General features: G+C 37.2%; 1 protein-coding gene across 5 annotated transcripts in view; it reads right to left on the reverse strand.

Moving 5' to 3' along the window:
• SCEL (sciellin) overlaps nucleotides 1-16,215 on the reverse strand; it is a 53,785-nt gene extending 37,570 nt beyond the window's left edge. For all 5 annotated transcript variants that reach the window (XR_014026425.1, XM_081327552.1, XM_081327553.1 and 2 more), the window contains exons 1-5: nucleotides 16,123-16,215; nucleotides 8,830-8,899; nucleotides 5,102-5,219; nucleotides 2,125-2,187; nucleotides 690-758 (exon numbers count right to left, since the gene is read on the reverse strand). Coding sequence is in view for 4 of the 5 variants with exons in the window: in XM_081327552.1 (XP_081183678.1) it covers nucleotides 690-758; nucleotides 2,125-2,187; nucleotides 5,102-5,219; nucleotides 8,830-8,872 (293 nt within the window). In the remaining variant the exon portion in view is untranslated. The remainder of the gene's footprint in view (nucleotides 1-689; nucleotides 759-2,124; nucleotides 2,188-5,101; nucleotides 5,220-8,829; nucleotides 8,900-16,122) is intronic.
• Between the last annotated feature and the right edge of the window lie 376 nt (nucleotides 16,216-16,591).

Consider the following 16,591-nt stretch of genomic DNA (forward strand, 5'->3'; position numbering starts at 1 on the left):
CTATCTTTCAAATTGCTTTGAGGATTGTGTATCTTGACAACAACTTTCCAAATTAGCTTAACTAATTTAAGGGTGCCAAATCTGTGATGCAAAGCAAGACTACTGCTGCCAGATCTGTGATGCACATCAAGACAACTACTGTATGAATTGAGAGCAGAGAGTTAAAGCTTTCTCTACCTCTTTGCTGCTGGCTAGTATTTCCAAACCTCAGGGCTTTTTTTGTCATAGAATGCTCAGAACGGAGTTCCGGCACTTTTTTGGATGGAACCTTGTAGAGTAGGCAAGGCGTGTTGTATGACATGTGTGAGTTCCGGCACCTTTTTCTTTTACAAAAAAAGCACTGCCAAACCTACAACTGAATTGAATCTGCAATCCCCTCTAACCTGTTTCATAAAATCATAATCATCATTTTAGCCATTATCTATCCACTGTAGGGTGAAGACCTCTTCCGCGTCTTGAGTTTTCATAAAATATATTGGCTTGTCACTTTTCAGTACACATATGTATTGGGTTAAATTGCAGATGTGCTTAAAACTTAACAGAGATATTTAATTCAAATATAAAACTATGTTACATCATAGTCATAAAATGTAAAAGAAATACTTAAATTAATAACTCGATGAAATTCACTTTCATTCAGACTGCATAATACAAAAGCAAAACAAAACCAGTGTAAATTAAATTTTTACCTGTCTAAAGTAGTATCAGATCTATATCGATTAAGCCTAGCTTTCTCATCATCCTCCCCTTCTAGGTTCCTATTATTAAGAAAGAAAGATTAATTCAGGATAGTTAATAATTATTAATTAATAACTAGTTACCATCTCACAAAGGTATGACATCTAGCAGCTGATTAGCCAATATAAAATTATCTTTAGAACTATGGAATATACTAAAGTAAGACAGCATCTCTGTTAATATAACAAATAAAATTTAATTAATAATATTGTCTTTAATAACACACATTTAATATTATAAAATTATCTTCACAATTAAGCATGCTATAAATGAGAAAAGTGTACGCTTTTGTTATTCATAGCTAAATTATATCAATTTTAATTAATTTATGTTGAATCCAAGTCATAGTAACCAATTCCCAGCTGAAATTTCAGCAATCTCAGATTTGTTATTTGCAACATTTTTACAGACTGTCTCTATCACAAATGACAGAAATTGCCTGAATCCAATTATACAAAACTAGAAACATAGAAAGTAGAGGTGACAGCAGAAGACTTAGTAATCCATTGAGTCTGTCCCTTGAGTTTATTTGATTTTTTGTTTTCTATTTAATTAATTTATTATTTTAATTATTATTTTTATATTTTATTAATTTTATTTTATGTTTTGATTTTTGATTTTTGTTGCATGATGGACATTTGTTTATCCCAAACATGTTTAAACCGTATAACTAATACATTCATCCTTAAAATAAATAAAATAATTTCTCTCCACAATTTGATTATATGTTGTATATGAAAACAAAACTAAGATAAAATCACTTTCTATTTTAGTTACCATATCTGAGCTGAAAAAGTTATTTTCTGAATGGCCAGAAATGGAAACAAGGAATTTGTGTTTCCTGATCTGTCTTCTATGGGTCATCCAAATGTTTGCAGCCTAGGAATGGTAGGCATAACATATTTAATTAAATTAACACCAGCAACATCTCAGTTTAATGAATAAACTGTTCAAGAGACAGGGTGTACTATTTTTTTCCTATTCTACAAAACTCATAATAAAAAGAGATTCCACTTTTATTGCAAATTCTATGTTAATTCTTCCCTCTTGAAAAATCCTCTAAAAAGATTGATTGGTTCAATTTCATTTCAAAAATTATATAGTGCAATTATTATTAATTAAACTACTTATAGAGCTGACTATCAAAATCTCTTGTATCATGAGCTAATGCACATGTCAGACTTCATGATTATTTTAAACAATGAAGAAATTACTACAGTATAATCAAATAACAGAAAATGCCAGTATCTGAATTAAACCAAAGGCCTGACTTTGCTCAATTAATACATTGGATTCTTATTACAAATTATTAACAGAACAATGAATTGCAACATTGCAGATGAAATGTGCATAGGAAAGAATATATACATTAAAATGATACTCTACCTGTGCAAGCTCTCTTGTGATTTATACTGATTAAGAACCACTCTGCCATAGTTTTCATTGGTGCTGCAATAAACAAAAACTAGATATCACCCTTAAATATAGTACAGGCAGTCCTTCACTGGGGTGGTTGTCAAGTGAGGCATCATGTGACTGCACCTGATTTTATGAACATGTTTACCATGATTGTTAACTGAGAAATCATGGGATCATGATTTTTTTATCTTTCCTGCTGGTTTTCCCATTGATTTTGCTTATTGGAAGCTGGGTGGAATGGTTGCAAATGACAATCATGTGACCTCAGAACAAAAATACATGCTGGATGCCAATGCCTGAATCGCAATCATGTGACTGATCATGGGGACAATGTGACAGTTCTAAGTTTAAGAATTGGTTGTAAGTCACTCAACGCAGTCATAACTTTAAATGGTTGCTAAATGAATTGTCATAAGTTAAGGACTACCTGTAAAGGGGATTATACACCATGACAATAGTTTAGGGAACTGGATTTTTTAAAGCTGTTAAGTGTTAATGATACTTTCAAATCTGACTAATGCAATATGCTTTAGTTATTTTAAAGTGGACTTAAGTAAGAGGAGAAAATGGAAAGCACTCAAACCCCAAGCTCACTGCAGCCCGAATAAATCCTAGATCTTCATGACATCCAAAAGAAACTAACACTTTAAATCCAGAACTGAGCAACTTGTGATTCTAGGGTGGCATCCGGCCCTCTCAATTCCTGGCAAATGGATGAGGAAGAGATTTTATTTTCCTGGGCTCCAAGATCACCGCAGATGGGGACTGCAGCCAAGAAATTAAAAGATGCTTGCTCCTGGGGAGGAAAGCTATGGCAAATCTAGACAGCATACTAAAAAGCAGAGACATCACCCTGCCAACAAAAGTGCGTATTGTCAAGGCCATGGTTTTCCCAGCTGCAGTGTATGGCTGTGAAAGTTGTATCATAAGAAAGGTTGAGCGCCAAAGAATTGAGGCCTTTGAATATGGTGCTGGAGAAGACTCCTGCGAGTCCCTTGGACTGCAAGGCATTCAAACCGGTCAGTCCTAGAGGAGATCAACCCTGATTGCTCTTTAGAAGGCCAGATCCTGAAGTTGAAACTCAAATACTTTGGCCACCTAATGAAAAGGAAGAACTCACTGGAGAAGAGCCTAATGCTGGGAAAGATTGAGGGCAAATAGAAGAATGGGACAACAGAGAATGAGGTGGCTGGATGGAGTCACTGAAGCAGTAGGCGCGAGCTTAAATGAACTCCAGAAGATGGTAGAGGACAGGAAGGCCTGGAGGAATGTTGTCCACAGGGTCGCGATGGGTCGGACACAACTTCACAACTAAAAACAACCACCACAATGGTTTTCAATCTCTTAGGTTTCTTTCAACTTAATCTCATGTATCCTTTCCAAAGAAGCACTTCAAACTTTTAGTAAAAGTAACTCACCCCTTTCTTGACAACCTGTTATATCAAGACGTAGGAAAGGGAAATCCCAAATGCATATGCCATAAGACTCATATACTACACTACTAGATTTGTTGAATGTTGAACTGGACCTACAACTCACTCTCTCGCCATTGATTATTTAAGCTTTAATACCTTTGATTTAGTCGTTTAGTATTAGATTATAGGTCCTTCCATGCTAGGTAGCATATCAGGCAGCAGCATACTGATATGCTATGTAGCATATTGGGCAAATTTAGTCAATTACATAAAATGTTTTCAAACCAAAAAAGCCCTGGGACCTAGTTTTATGTCACGGTGGATCGCTGCATGACCTAAACATTGCACAGAAATTCAGGAAATGGTCCCGTGTCAATTTGGCTCACTGCATTTGGGTCTGCAAACAAGAATATACATTGGATACCACATTGCATCAGAAACATACTGTAGATTTCTAACTTTTGATACATTTGATTTCAGATTATTTTTCACAAGAAGAAACATTAAATCTGAAAACCATCAAATTAAATTAAACATTTTGTGTTACAACATTTGTATATCACACATAATCAATATGGGAGAATGAGTAGATGCATTCCAAAATTCCTCTTTAGTTATTTGTCATAACTATTGCACCATCTGTTTCCAAGGTTTGCAAGATGCTATACACAAAAAAATTATATCAATTAGTACTAAATATTCCATCTTTTCAGCTGCCAATGTTTAGGAATCACCTGCTGCCAGGGTCAACTTCCCTCCGTCCAGTGCGCTCCCACAGAGAGGGCCTCCTAAGGGTTCCGCCGTTCGGAGAATGCCGTCTGGTGGCTCCCAGAGGGAGGGCGTTCTCTGTGGCTGCGCCTGACCTATGGAACCGTTTACCGGTTGAGCTCCGGATGGCTCCCGACCTTCGCTCCTTCCGACGCGACCTAAAAACCTATCTGTTTGAGCAATCCAGTCTGGTCTGACGGGTTCTGTTGTAATTATTGTTTTAAGGTAACTTATCTTCTACATTAATGTTTTCAATATCTGTATTTGTGCATTTGATATTTATGTCACTGTTCACCGCCCTGAGTCCTTAGGGAGAAGGGCGGTATACAAATCAAATCAAATAAATAAATAAATAAATAAATAAATAAATAAATAAATAATTTAAACTACTTCTTCAATACTCATCTACTTTTCTCTTCTATTTCTACCTTACAGATCACTATGGCTTCCACAACATGCTAATCCCTTAATAAGTGAATAAATATAATTTGCCCAGTACATTGAACCATCAATTTGCTGCACTGGCTCGATGGCACAAAAAATGAACCCCAAAATGATCAATCACATTTTACCTTTAGCCTTTCAGAGCCTTTCGCTACTACCAAATTACATTACTTATGGGATCAACTCTCCACAATTGTTTCTACCTACTCTGTCCAGCCGGGCAGCAAGGAGATGATGCATAGATTTTACATAAGAATTCCAGAAAAAGTTGCAAGGCCTGACTGTATTGCCAAAAAGTCAATGGATTCTTTTCTTACCCTTCCTCCTCAGGCCTTTTCTTTATCCAGCTATTGTCTTGTAAAAGGGTTCTTCGCTTGTTCACCTCATTAATAACTTGCTGTCTGCTCTTCATTGCAAGGGAAGCATTCTTAGCATCTGTAAATACAATGCAATTAAGTCTTTTTTGGAACACCACAGAGTTTTGATGTCCCAGGAGTCATTATTCCAATTTCTGAGTTGCCAGAAATCTCTGCCAACAAGATTTGATGCCTCAACTGCCAAGCTCAATTCTGTCTCAGGAATAACGTTGGGAAGTGATACAGGTTTTTTTATAGTTTTAAAGTTTATTGTTTTTACATATTTAAGGACATGTGAATTCTTCTGGTATTGTTCTGACTCCACCAAGCGTTACCTGCTGGTGGGAAAAATATCAATTGTGTGATGGGGAGAAAATGGATGGGTATAGAAGGGAGCTTGGGATGGAGTGCTTAACCATCTTTCAAGTTTCCAAATGACATGTGGTTACATCTGAATCCAAGTCTGAATAGAACGCCAAACCTCTGTCTATAACTTGTGCTTTCTTCCATAATGGTTTTCAGCTTCCTGGTCTAGCCTACAGCACTGTTTAGCTAACCATCCAACTACTAACTTAAAATATTTGCTTAACTTGGCTGCTTAGCTTCCAAATCTAGAAAAGGTCAGCCCAGTGCTCGTTTTCAATATATTTGTTTCTTCATTGTTTTTCTTCTCAAACTCTTACAAAGTGCAATATTTCAGCATGTCTATTTAAAAGTAAACCATTCTGAAGTTACGTACTATTAAACTTAAATGCCACCTATCTCACTCTGAAAAGTGACTGATTTGACAGAACAAAGTTCCAAATTAGTTCGTGCAAGAATACAGCCAGATACATTATTTGAAATGTATCCAAGGTACATTTTTCCATCGTACGGACAGCTATATACACTTTTGCTGTTGTAAAGAACACATAATTACTGAACTTTTCTTTAAAGAAGCAATTTTCTTGTAATTTAGACTGATACTTCTGGCAATTACTGTCATCAATTAACACCTATTAACAATTATTAAGATTATGGTTGGTCACAAAGTCAGTCAGATGTTTAGACTAGATTTGGTATTTTTGTCCCTCCATGAAGTCCTTCCTAAGGATAAGCAGATGTTGTTAGATAGCGTTAAAGGTACTATAAGCTGTTCCAAGTAAAGTTTCCCTTTGCGTAACCAATATTTAGTTTGTCAATGTTCAGTGTTCAACTAGTGCTTCAGAGGTTTTGCAATTGCACTCAAGGCTCCTATTACTATTGGTGCCTGATGCTTAATTTTTTCGGTTTTTGTTATTTTTTTCCATTTAATAGTGAGTGAGCATAGCATATTTCTCCAATCCAAAATACATTCAATATTTTGGCTATAAATATGGACAGTATCTATTTCAGAGGGTGTTTTCTTAGAGTGTCAGATTATCCATATAAAGGAGGTGGGGTAGCCTGGCAAATGTTTTTGATGTTTGATAGCCATGACCTGTATTGTTGATAGGAATCAGTGCAATGACAAACAGTGGTGGTGATAGTGAGTCTCCTTAAAGCAGGCATGTCAAACTCGCGATGTCACGTGACATCGCGTGATGTATCGGAGCTTTTTCCCCATTGCCAGCAATGGGGTGGGCGCGTTTTCCTTGTGACGCGTCCTGCCCGCGGGCCGGCAGTTTGACACCCCTGCCTTAAAGATTCCTCTCTTAATATTAACCTCTCCCAATCTATTACCATTGACAGCAGCTGTGTCTTCCATTGGGCCATTTTTGATGTTTCTACTGTCTCCTGTTATTTCTAGCCATTTGATCACCCAATTGTGTGGCAGAGAGTCAAATGCCTCTTGTAATCAATCCATGCTACATTCAAGTTGGTTTTCCTTCTCTTGCAGTTTTCAAAAATCATCTTGTCAATTAGGAGTTGATCTTTTGTTCCTCTGCTGTTTAGGCAGTTTTCTTTATGCTTAGATGGAGCAAGCTTTTTATGAACTAGATTCTGCTGGACTACATCAGCTACCCATAACAGTTACCAATTTGAAAGTAGCAGATAATTGGTCTTTCATTGCCTGGTGCTGCCCCTTTTGTTCAATCTTTTATTATCAGGTAGGTTTTGTTAGATGTTAGCCAGTCTTCAATTTCACCTCCTTGTAATATGTTGTTAAACTGCTTGGCAATAAGTGAGTGTAGACCAGTCAGATGTTTCAACCCAAATCCAAGTAAATCATCTTTACCTGGCGCTGACCAATTCTTGATCTTCCTTGCTCTTTTCTCCACTATATCTACTGTTATTACAAGTTCTTTCATTTCAGCTTCTTGTTTATTCATATCCAAGCTACATCCTTTTTGTATTTCTTTGGATTATCCCATATCTGTGCCCAGAACTGCACTGTTTCTTCCTTATCGAGTGTTGAGTGATTCACTGATTGGATTGAAATTGGACATTCTGCCTATAATTTGCAATTCAAACTTCATATCTGCTGATCTTCTTGAATATAGCTGTTATTTGCTGCTTCATTATTTCCAGTGCTTCCTTGATCTACCTTGTTTCTAAGTGACATTTTTGATCAGGTGTTCTTTGATCTTCTTGTCCTTCAGCTTCTTTTCTTTCATCTGTTCTAGCTTGCTTGCATCTGATCTCAGCTTGCTGATCTTATTTTCCAACCTGATCTTCCACTTTGGTGATGTATTGTTTGACTTTTTTGTCTTCTTTGTTGATTTTGCATCCCAGGTATTCAGTTAGAACTGCAACTACTGTACATTAGTTGGTTTGTATCTTCCAGTGAGGTGGTACTTATATTCCATATTACAGTATTTGCATCTTTTAATGCTTGTGTTAGCTTTTTTTTTGGAACAAGCTTCAATGCAGACAACTTTATTGTGTTGTTTTTCTGCTGTTCTAGATACTCAGTATTATTTATTTCAATTCTTCGTTAGTTAGAAAACTTTGTTCTTCCTGAGGAAGAGGAGAGGGTGCCTGCTTCAGAATGAAAACAATTCAATAGCTATGCTGGCTTCCTCTAGTGCCAACTTTTCTATTCTTCATTTGGTCTTTTTTGTAGGTCATATAATTAATTAATTAATTAATTAATTAATATTTATTGGTTTTGGTTCGTTGCAGAGTCATCCTGGATTTGGCAGTTTTGTCCACCTATTGAGTCCTTCCCAAGGACCTGGGATAGGCAGATGTGGATGTTTGTTAAAGATGCCTTTTGTAACACAGAAAAACAATAGAATAAGGTGGCCTAACAGATTTTGAATTTGTCAGTGCCAGTGGTATTCAAGTGGGGCTCCAGTTGTTATTAACATTATTATTAATTAATTATCAATATTATTATTAACAATTACGTAGCTATCAACATTAACAATTTTTAATCAGGCTTCCTTCCTAGTTAACATATTTAGGCTTGAACACTGTCTTGTTTGCACCAATGCAAGCAAAGCTTCTGGGTAATTTTCTTAAGCTGCTAATCACAGTGTTTAACACTGTTGCTAAAATAACTTTTATAGCTTAAAAGTGGTAAAAGAAGTTTAATCGATGCAGTTGCAATAAAACTGCATGTTTTATTCTTAATACAGGAAAGCATCAGTCTGCCCTATGCACATGCACGCGCGCACACACACATGCACTCTCTTGAATATCATTGCAAAGTATTTCAGTTCTTCATATTTCCTTTTTGTTATCAATGTGCAATTGAAACAAAACTGAAAGAAGAATTATATTACCATTTTTGTTATGCGATGATTTTCCTACAGTGAATGTTGTCATTTTATTCAGGGCTATATCCAGTTCGTCCTAAAATAAAGTAAAAACACAGAAATTAAATGATCAAAAAAACAGAAAATGGCATCAGAATGCATTATTTTCCTGCACTACCAACATACAAGAACTTTGCTGGATCAGATGAAACACAAACTGGCTTCTGTTCCTATAGTGGCCAACTAGTTACATTTAAACAGGATATGAACCCAATAATTTCCCTTAATGCGGCTCTTGCAACCACTGGTCACTGGCATTTTGTCTCTGAGCCTGGAAAGAGCATAGCCAAAATGACTTACATATGGATTTCTGGTCCCAACTGTAGTCATTTAGTTGATGACTACCTTTATATTGTAATAGTGAGCCAAGGCCTGAAACATATCTAAAATTTTAGAAGTGTCCACTCAAAACTGAAAAGCCAAAAATGTGCAAGCATCTATTCTAAGACTATTACTATGGAATCATCATCTAGCTCATTCAGTCATTTTACTATGACCACATAGCCACTGTAAGAACAGAATATGGTTCAGAATTGAAAAAGGCACTCTACAAGGTTGCATCCTGTCACCTATCCCAGGGGTTCCCAACCTGTGGGCCACAGCCCACTAGTGGGTTGTGAGGGGTTTGCAACCAGGCCATGGAAACGCTGGCAAGCATGCACGTGTGCACATGCATCCTTAAACAAGCAATGGGTGGGCATGCGCACTCCATTTAAGTGAGCAGCAGGTGTGCGCATGCACCGCTTGTACAAATGGAGCTGAGTGCACTTGCCGGCCACTTGCGCAAAACCATTCGCTTCCCCCCCCCCGCCCTCTGCTGGTCCGCAAAGCTGGCAACATTGGAAACATTGGAAACGCTCTACAAAAGTAGATTTAGTCTTCCTGTGGAATTGTTTTCTTGTTTTAGTCTAGCTACTGAAGCTGACGTTGACTGGACTAGTTTCTCTCGACCCAACCTACCTCCCAAGGATGAAAACTTTGAGAAGGCACATACATTGCCTTGACTCCCATGGAGATAAACTGAAATTTAATCCCTAAAAGATGCCATAACTTAAAACTAAATCCCAACTTTTAGGGATTAAATTTCGATTTACCTCCATGGGAAAGTCTAGAAAACAGAGAGAACTGTACCTGAAAAATATAGCAAGCTCCAAAGAATCAACTGCTCACAAAATTATTCCATTATAAGTTCAAGCAAACAAAATGCCACTGGTAGGCTTTCCTCCCAAATTTCTACCTATGCCACTTTCATTGGGATTCTGTTGAGAAACACTCTTTCCTTCCCATTTTCACTAGCTGGACGTGGTGCTGCTGTGCTGACTTCAAACATGCTTATATACAACTTAGAACTTAGCTCCCTGATCATAGAATAAATAAACATATTTGTCCTTTCCATTTATGTCTTATTACAAAACAGTTCATTCACGTAGCTTTATCAGAACGTGGGACTTGTAAGCTTTATTTCTAGCTCAGTGCAATTGCTCAAGACTTATACAGTTTAATGAAAGAAAATTTTGGGAAACACCACTTTGTATGAGATCAACATATAATGCAAATCACTCTGAACTCAGTGCCAAACTGCAAATAAAAGATTACTTGAGTGTATTTGGCTATTTATTACTTTTGTTATTATCTCAATTTTTTTTAAAAAAAAATCCATATGAACTTTTTTTTAGTTTTTATAAGCATATCCTGTTTGCCCAGAAAAATATTACTAGGGTATGATAATTAATAAAGTACAGGAATAATATTAGGAAATGAGATAGAAGGAAGGAATGCAAAGGATGTAAAAGTTATTATATATGTAGAGGGAGGGGAAAAAAGAGGAAAGCAATTAAAAGTCATCAAATCAAAGCATTATGTCAAAAAGGTTCTGTAGAAAATGAGTAATCTTGAACAATCAGTCTCTTTTTAGTAAGTAAATAACTAAGTGCTCTGGGTTTCCACATGTTGTAACAACAGCTACTTGAAAATATAAATGAAAAATTGGTTTTGGGGAGTGATACTAACTAAACCAGACATGTCAAACACAAGGCCTGGGGGCCAGATCCGGCCCACGAAGTGGTTTCATGTGGCCTGCAAAGCCATCCTGGAAACAGTGAGGGAATGGCCCCCACTGCCTTGGCCCTGGCCCAGAGACCCTCCTTCTGCCAGAGACCCTCAGATCTGTCCCATTCCTGCCCAGGCCCCCATAGGCACCCTTGATGCGAACGATGTAGAGCTGGCCATGCCCACCCAGTAGGCCATACCCACTCTAGCCACGCCTACCCAATAGGCCATACCCACTCTAGCCACGCCCACCCAATAGGCCACGCCCACCCTGGCCATACCCACCCGGCCACTTGAGGGCAACCGCAATGCTGATGCGGCCCTCAATGAAATTGACTTTGACACCCCTGAACTAAACTGTTGCTGCTCTAATTGAGTTTGCAGTGTCTGGACTTCATCTATAGTATGAGAAGAAAAAGGAGAGGGCCTAACACAGGGGTAGGCAACCACAGCTCTTTTATGACTCATGGACTTCAACTCCCAGAATTCCTACCCCTGGCCTAACACTTGGAGATGGGGGCAAGGTGACAGGAAGAAGAAGGAGCCCCTCAGTTCTTACTTCACTGCAGATACTTGAGATTTTGAATGGCAAGTCCAATTCTTAGCCAAACACTATAATAACAGACAATGATAAGAACCAAACTTCTCTTCGTTAAAGCCACTCTGAGCTTTAATTGTCAGGAAAATATCGATTATATTTTATTTTTTACATTTTATCTATCATATATTTTTTTAAAAAACAGAGGAGTCATAAGTGCTATAGTCAGACATGCAACTAGTTATGCTGATGAAGGAAGACAGAGGCACTAACTGTTTAGCCTCCATGATAGATATTACAAGCCTGTCTTGAACTGACCCACAGGCAAGTCCAAAAGAAGAAGTTCTGGCCTAGAAACTAGGAGAGTGTGATTTCTAGTCCCACTTTAGGCATAAAAGCTGTCTTGATGACTTTGGGCCAGTCACTCTTTCTCAACTTAATCCCTCACAGGGTTGTTGTTGTGGTGAAAATAGGAGGAAGAAGGAGTATTAAAGGTGGGATAAGAAATAAATAAATAAATGTAAGGCAGGAAAACTGGAGTCTTGTGCATTAATTTCGATACAGCAAGTCAGTTGCAATAGCCCTGCATGTAGATCTATCAAAAGAGGAAGCAATCTGTCTTTTTTTTTTAAAAAAAGAAACAGCTGTGCACACTTGGCAACAGCTGATTGAGTATAATTGCTACTTTAAAAATATGACTTCATAGAGTCATAGAAAAAGGAAACTAAGAGTCATCAAGTCCAACACCCTCCAGGATTCACTACCAACTAGAATAGATCATCCAGTCTATATCTGAAAAAGTCTAGTGAAGGACTTTCTTCAGAGGAATTCAGAGTTCAGTTCAGCAGTCCTTCTGAATACTGGCCAAGTTTGCTTTCTGGTTATTGAATATGCCAAATACAGGTACTCCTTGACTTACGACCACAACTGCCCCACTTTCTTGCCACAGTTGCTAAGTGAATCACTTGTCAGAAGGTTGCAAAAGGTGATCACATGATCCTGGGACACAGCAAGGGTCATAAATATGAACCAGTTGCCTAGTATCTGCATTTTGATCATATGATCACATGCTGCAAAGGTCGTAACTATGAAAAACGGTCATATGTCACATTTTTCAGTGCCTTTGTAACTTTGAACAGTCACTAAATGAACTGTTATAAGTTGAGGACACACTTCAATTAAACAATTTTGGATAGTTACACAGATCTAACTTCCCCTCTTATAACACAGTCTTGAAAGACTCCAAATTACTTTACATACACCTTCAACGTCTTGTGGAGCCCTCATTGTGTGTATAGCATTACACTGAAGTTTTTTTGTTCACTATGGAAACTAGAACTTAAAAAGTTGAAGGTTTATGATCAGACCAAAATCTGTATTGGTCAGAGTAGTCACCTTGAACAATCCTATAGGATGTAAAAATCTTGACTATCTGGCAATTATGTGAAGTATCAGCCAACAACATTACAATTATTTATCTATTGAGACTCTTGGATCATATTCAACATTGAGAAGTATAAATGAAATGAATGTGTTTTGCAGTACTGTATAGTTTTGATTCACCTTGACATTTAAATCATCAGTGATTAAAATAAGCCAGAGGATATAGGGCTAAGCAAGCTTTCAGATATTGTCCAAGTTTGCCTAATAATTATTTGAGTTGCACATGGGTAGTTCTGATACTCAAAATGGGGGAAAAAGACTAGCCAGGTAACTACAGGGCTGTTTAATGTCAAAACCAAACAAATTACTAAGTAGTCAGGATTGGGTTTTAGTAGAGAAGATGATAAAATGTGAACTGGACTGGACTGCTATTAAATACTGTAGATAAAGGGATGGTTTAAGAATTGTACCCAATGAATGCATGTCAGTGACTTCTTGTCAAGCAGAATGGAAGTGTTGAAGGTATACTGTAGGCCCTCATTCCAAGCCCTGTAAAGTTCAACTTATTTATAAATGACTTGGAAGAGAAGTTAGAAAAAGAAATATTTTCACACTGAGGATGACAGAAAGATTGTGTGGATAGCATTCCTATCTATGACTCACGAGTACTCCCTCAACTGAGTCAGTGATAACTATTGTCACTGAATGTATTCTAATAAAGTTTACTAATAAAGCTAAAATGAAACACTTGGCTTGATAATTAAAGGTTGTGTTTTAAAACCTGGGGGGATCTTTTTAATTACTATGTTTCTTTCCCTGGGCTACAAACTTTGAGAGTTTTTTCTCAGTTCAGCAATGTATGTTTTATCATTTCTCCTGTCAGCTCTGCCATCTTCACTATGCTTTGCTAAGCTTGCTGGCATCCTGCCATAAATGGAGAGAGTGGGGCAGAGCCTTGGTGGAGCAGTGGGCTAATGCCTCCTTAAGTAACACCAGCTGCCTGCAATTAGTGCAGGTTCGCATCCCACCAGGCTCAAGGTTGACTCAGCCTTCCATCCTTCCGAGGTAGGTAAAATGAGGACCCAGATTGTTGGGGGCAATAAGCTGACTTTGTAAAAATGCCGCTTTGGGGGGGGGGAAAGCCCTAATAAGCAGGCATATACATAGAATGAAGGCTATTGCTAAGCACATTGATTTGTGCTTTAAATTGTAAGCCGCCCTGAGTCTTCGGAGAAGGGCAGGATATAAATGGGATAAAAAAAAAATTGAATGCCTGGCTTGGGAAAGAAAGTGAAGCCGTTTCAAGATGTGCCTGATATCAAACCAGTTCCCAAAACGATGTACCGGGATGCTATTGGTCACTGATGATCTGGTCAAGGGTGGGGAAGGGTCATGGAAGGGGAAAATTTATAACTTTTGTGTGGGAATACTCAGTTCTAGCCTTGCTTTTGCTGCAGCCACTTATCTTTAGTAAAAGAACCTATCACTTCAATCAAATGGAGTCAAGGGTCTTTCTTTCCTAGGAACCTAGCTAGGACAGGCCTGACATCTCCTGTTCTTCAATTTTTACATTAATAACCTGGTAAAATGGTTAAAAAACCCCAAATCATCACCTCTCAAAAATTACCATGTTGCTCTACGCAGATGACACAGTCATCCTCTCCTGTAAGTCTTAAAAGAGCCTTGTGAGCCTTTGTCCAGTATTGTAATAATGAAAAACTGATCATAAACTACCAGTCACTTGAGGTAAAAGTAATCCCCTCTGCATTTCAGTCCTCATCCAATATCTTAAAATTTCAAGTTTGAAAATATAAAACAAAGTTGTGATTATATTAATAAACCATTATATTATGTGGCAAGTATGACTTTGATACTATTCAGTATTATAAAACATGCAGGTGCTCATTTTGGTAATCAAAAAGAACCAAACTAGAAATTGATCAAAATGCAGTTGTCAAAAGCAAGATTTTTAAACCATGTAGGAGTTTTGAAGTCATAGCTTTTGTGTCTTGTGTTAAAACTTCCACACAATAGACAGTAATACATAAAATCAAGGTACGGTAAGTGAAGACAATAAGCTATCTCCAAATGATCACTTTTTAACCTATAAACATTTATCCCCTATCCTCATGTTGGTCTCATTTTAGGCTCTATCTTAGGCAACAATCTGCCCTATACAACAATCTATACTTCAAAGCACCAATCAGCCACAAAACACAGTGGAGAATATGAGTCCAGACAATTTCTAACTATCTTGACAGCAAGGGCTGCAAACCACAATGTTCACTCATCTGGAAAAACTGTACGTGGAGAAATCTAAAACTGTATTTAAGAAAATATAAATTTTGCAAGATTTAAAAATCTCTATTGAACTTTAGCCAGAATCAGTTTTCAGTAATTATCTGCTTGTCTGTCTTATAACATCCACATTATACATTATTAACTAATGTATATCTCAGTTTACACTTAACAAATTACATTCTCCAAGTTGGTAACCAATGTAATGCCAATCATAAAGCAAGATTACATATGCAAAAGAAAAGGTTTGTTATCTGAATGCAAAAATGTAAAATGAAAATCCCTTGTCTATTCAGTATAAAGCAAGCTGCAGGAACAGGTTTTTCAGGATTTGGGTGGAGATGAAGATTCAGTCTTGAAAGAATTAAAATAGTAAGTAGCTATGGGATCATCTAGTTTCTCTGTACAATTTTAACGTGTGAGTTTTCTGTTAACACCTTAATTGTTCTTTTTTTTTAAAAAAAAGAACTTTTTTACAACCTCAAACTTAATTCTTTATTATATTGAAAAAAATAACTATTTTCCTAAATAGCATATTATGCTCTTGCAAAAAAAAGCAGAATAAACAGTAAATACTTCCTTTAAACCATTCTCTTGTCACTAAACTCTTACGTTCTCAATATCTAACACTTTGCCAGGGAAAGACAGATAGTAGGCTAGTTGTACTATTATGCCATAGAGAGGATATGACTTGTGCACAATTTTACTCCCGTGGTCATCATCTCTCATTGGTGAGATTTTAGGTTTAAAAAACCCTTCTTCTAAGCAATTCTTTTGATAAGCAGAAACAAAGGATCACAGTGCAAAATGACTTAGGTTTCCAGAGGTTTTAAAGGCATTGCATTTGGGCATCCTACCTGAGCTTCGGAGGTGGTAAATCAAAACCAAATAGGGGGAAGGAGAATTCATAAGGTGAATTGCCCTGCCCCTCTAAATATCTCAAACTGAACACTTTTGAAAAATCTCATACCAATCTATAAATATCTGCTTACCTCTTTAGGCACCCAGTATCAAAATCCAGATTCCCCAGAAATACTGTTGTGCAGCTCCACGTACAAAAAAGTAGTATTGGCTGCATCCGACCGACCGTCTTCACGGCTTTGTGACTTCTCCAGCAGAGATGAGTCATTCTGGGAGGAGGGGGGAGGTGTGGAAAAGGGAGGCCACCTGTTTTGCAGTTTAAATACACTAATAGTAACTTAAAGTTATTTATTGTTGTTTTACACTGATACTTGCCTCATTTCAAAAATGGGATGTGCGTATCTGCGTGATGGAATTCTATATATTATGTTATTATATTTATATTATACATAGATGGTATATTATGTGTAATATAACATGTATGTGCATACATATATCAACAACATTTTGAAAACAAAACAGGCTTTATTTGGGGAAATTACATATAGTACAAATATTATACTGCTCAAAAAAATAAAGGGAACACTTAAACAACACAAT

This window comes from Vipera berus, assembly GCF_964194415.1.
Source record: "Vipera berus genome assembly, chromosome: 4".
Taxonomy (NCBI): domain Eukaryota; kingdom Metazoa; phylum Chordata; class Lepidosauria; order Squamata; family Viperidae; genus Vipera; species Vipera berus.